The sequence below is a fragment of the Pyxicephalus adspersus genome, chromosome 9 (assembly GCF_032062135.1).
Source record: "Pyxicephalus adspersus chromosome 9, UCB_Pads_2.0, whole genome shotgun sequence".
In the NCBI taxonomy this organism is placed as follows: Eukaryota; Metazoa; Chordata; class Amphibia; order Anura; family Pyxicephalidae; genus Pyxicephalus; species Pyxicephalus adspersus.
The window spans coordinates 59,809,939-59,810,887 of record NC_092866.1 but is presented as its reverse complement, the minus strand read 5'-3'; the positions used below and the strand labels follow the sequence as shown (position 1 = coordinate 59,810,887).

Here is a 949-nt window from a genome sequence, read left to right as displayed (position 1 = left end):
TCTTATCATCTCTCGTCTGGACTACTGTAACCTCCTCCTCTCTGGTATTCCACTAACCCGACTCTCTCCTCTACAATCTATTATGAACGCTGCAGGCAGACTCATCCATCCTTCCCTCCGCTCCTCTTTTCCTGCATCTCTTTGTAGTTCTCTTCAATGGCTTCCATTTCACTTAGAATCAAATTCAAGCTTCTGTGCTTTGCCTTCAAATCCCTTCACAGTTTTCTGTCCCTCCTATCTTTGGGACCTGATAGAAAAATACCCCCCTAGCTGCTCTTTTCATCCCTCCAATGACCTACTAAGGACTTCCTCACTCATAACCTCATCACACGCACGACTACAAGACTTTTCTGGAGCTGCCCTGACTCTCTAGAATGGTCTTCCTCGTCCTATTCGGCTTGCTCCTACCTTCTGTTCATTTTTTCAGGCTTGCCTACCCATCTTCTTCTGTTTTTAAAACACTATTTCCCACCACTAAATATCTCCCCTCTAATAATAATGAAACTTCCCCCACCTCCAAGACTGTAAGCTCTTCGGGGCAGGGTCCTCTCCACCTCTGGTGTCACTGTCTGTATCTGTCTGTACTTTGCAAGCGCTACCTAATCTACAGCGCAGCGTAATATGTTGGCACTATATAAATCTGTTTATTATTAATATTAATAATACCAATAATATTAATAATAACACATTTCACTGCAATAAGAATGACACAGAAAAATAAAGATAGAACAGACTAGAAAATTCTTTATAACACTTTAATAGAGATCATTTTATTTCTTTTGTTTAATAATGTCTTACAGAAATCTTTAAAAACACAGATACTGACACAGATAATTTATGTATTATACTCACACGTGGCCTCGGTCACTGATGGGGCTGTGTTGGTGCAGTTTCCACTGACTGTCTGTACAGTGACAGTATAATTCCTTCCTGGTAGTAAGTCAGAGAA

The 949-nt window shown here is 40.6% G+C and overlaps 1 protein-coding gene across 1 annotated transcript in view; it reads right to left on the bottom strand.

Moving 5' to 3' along the window:
• Window positions 1-949, bottom strand: part of LOC140337763 (receptor-type tyrosine-protein phosphatase eta-like) — a 75,548-nt gene that overhangs the window by 32,865 nt on the left and 41,734 nt on the right. Inside the window, exon 10 of the mRNA XM_072421564.1 lies at window positions 853-948. Coding sequence (XP_072277665.1) covers window positions 853-948 — 96 coding nt within the window. The remainder of the gene's footprint in view (window positions 1-852; window position 949) is intronic.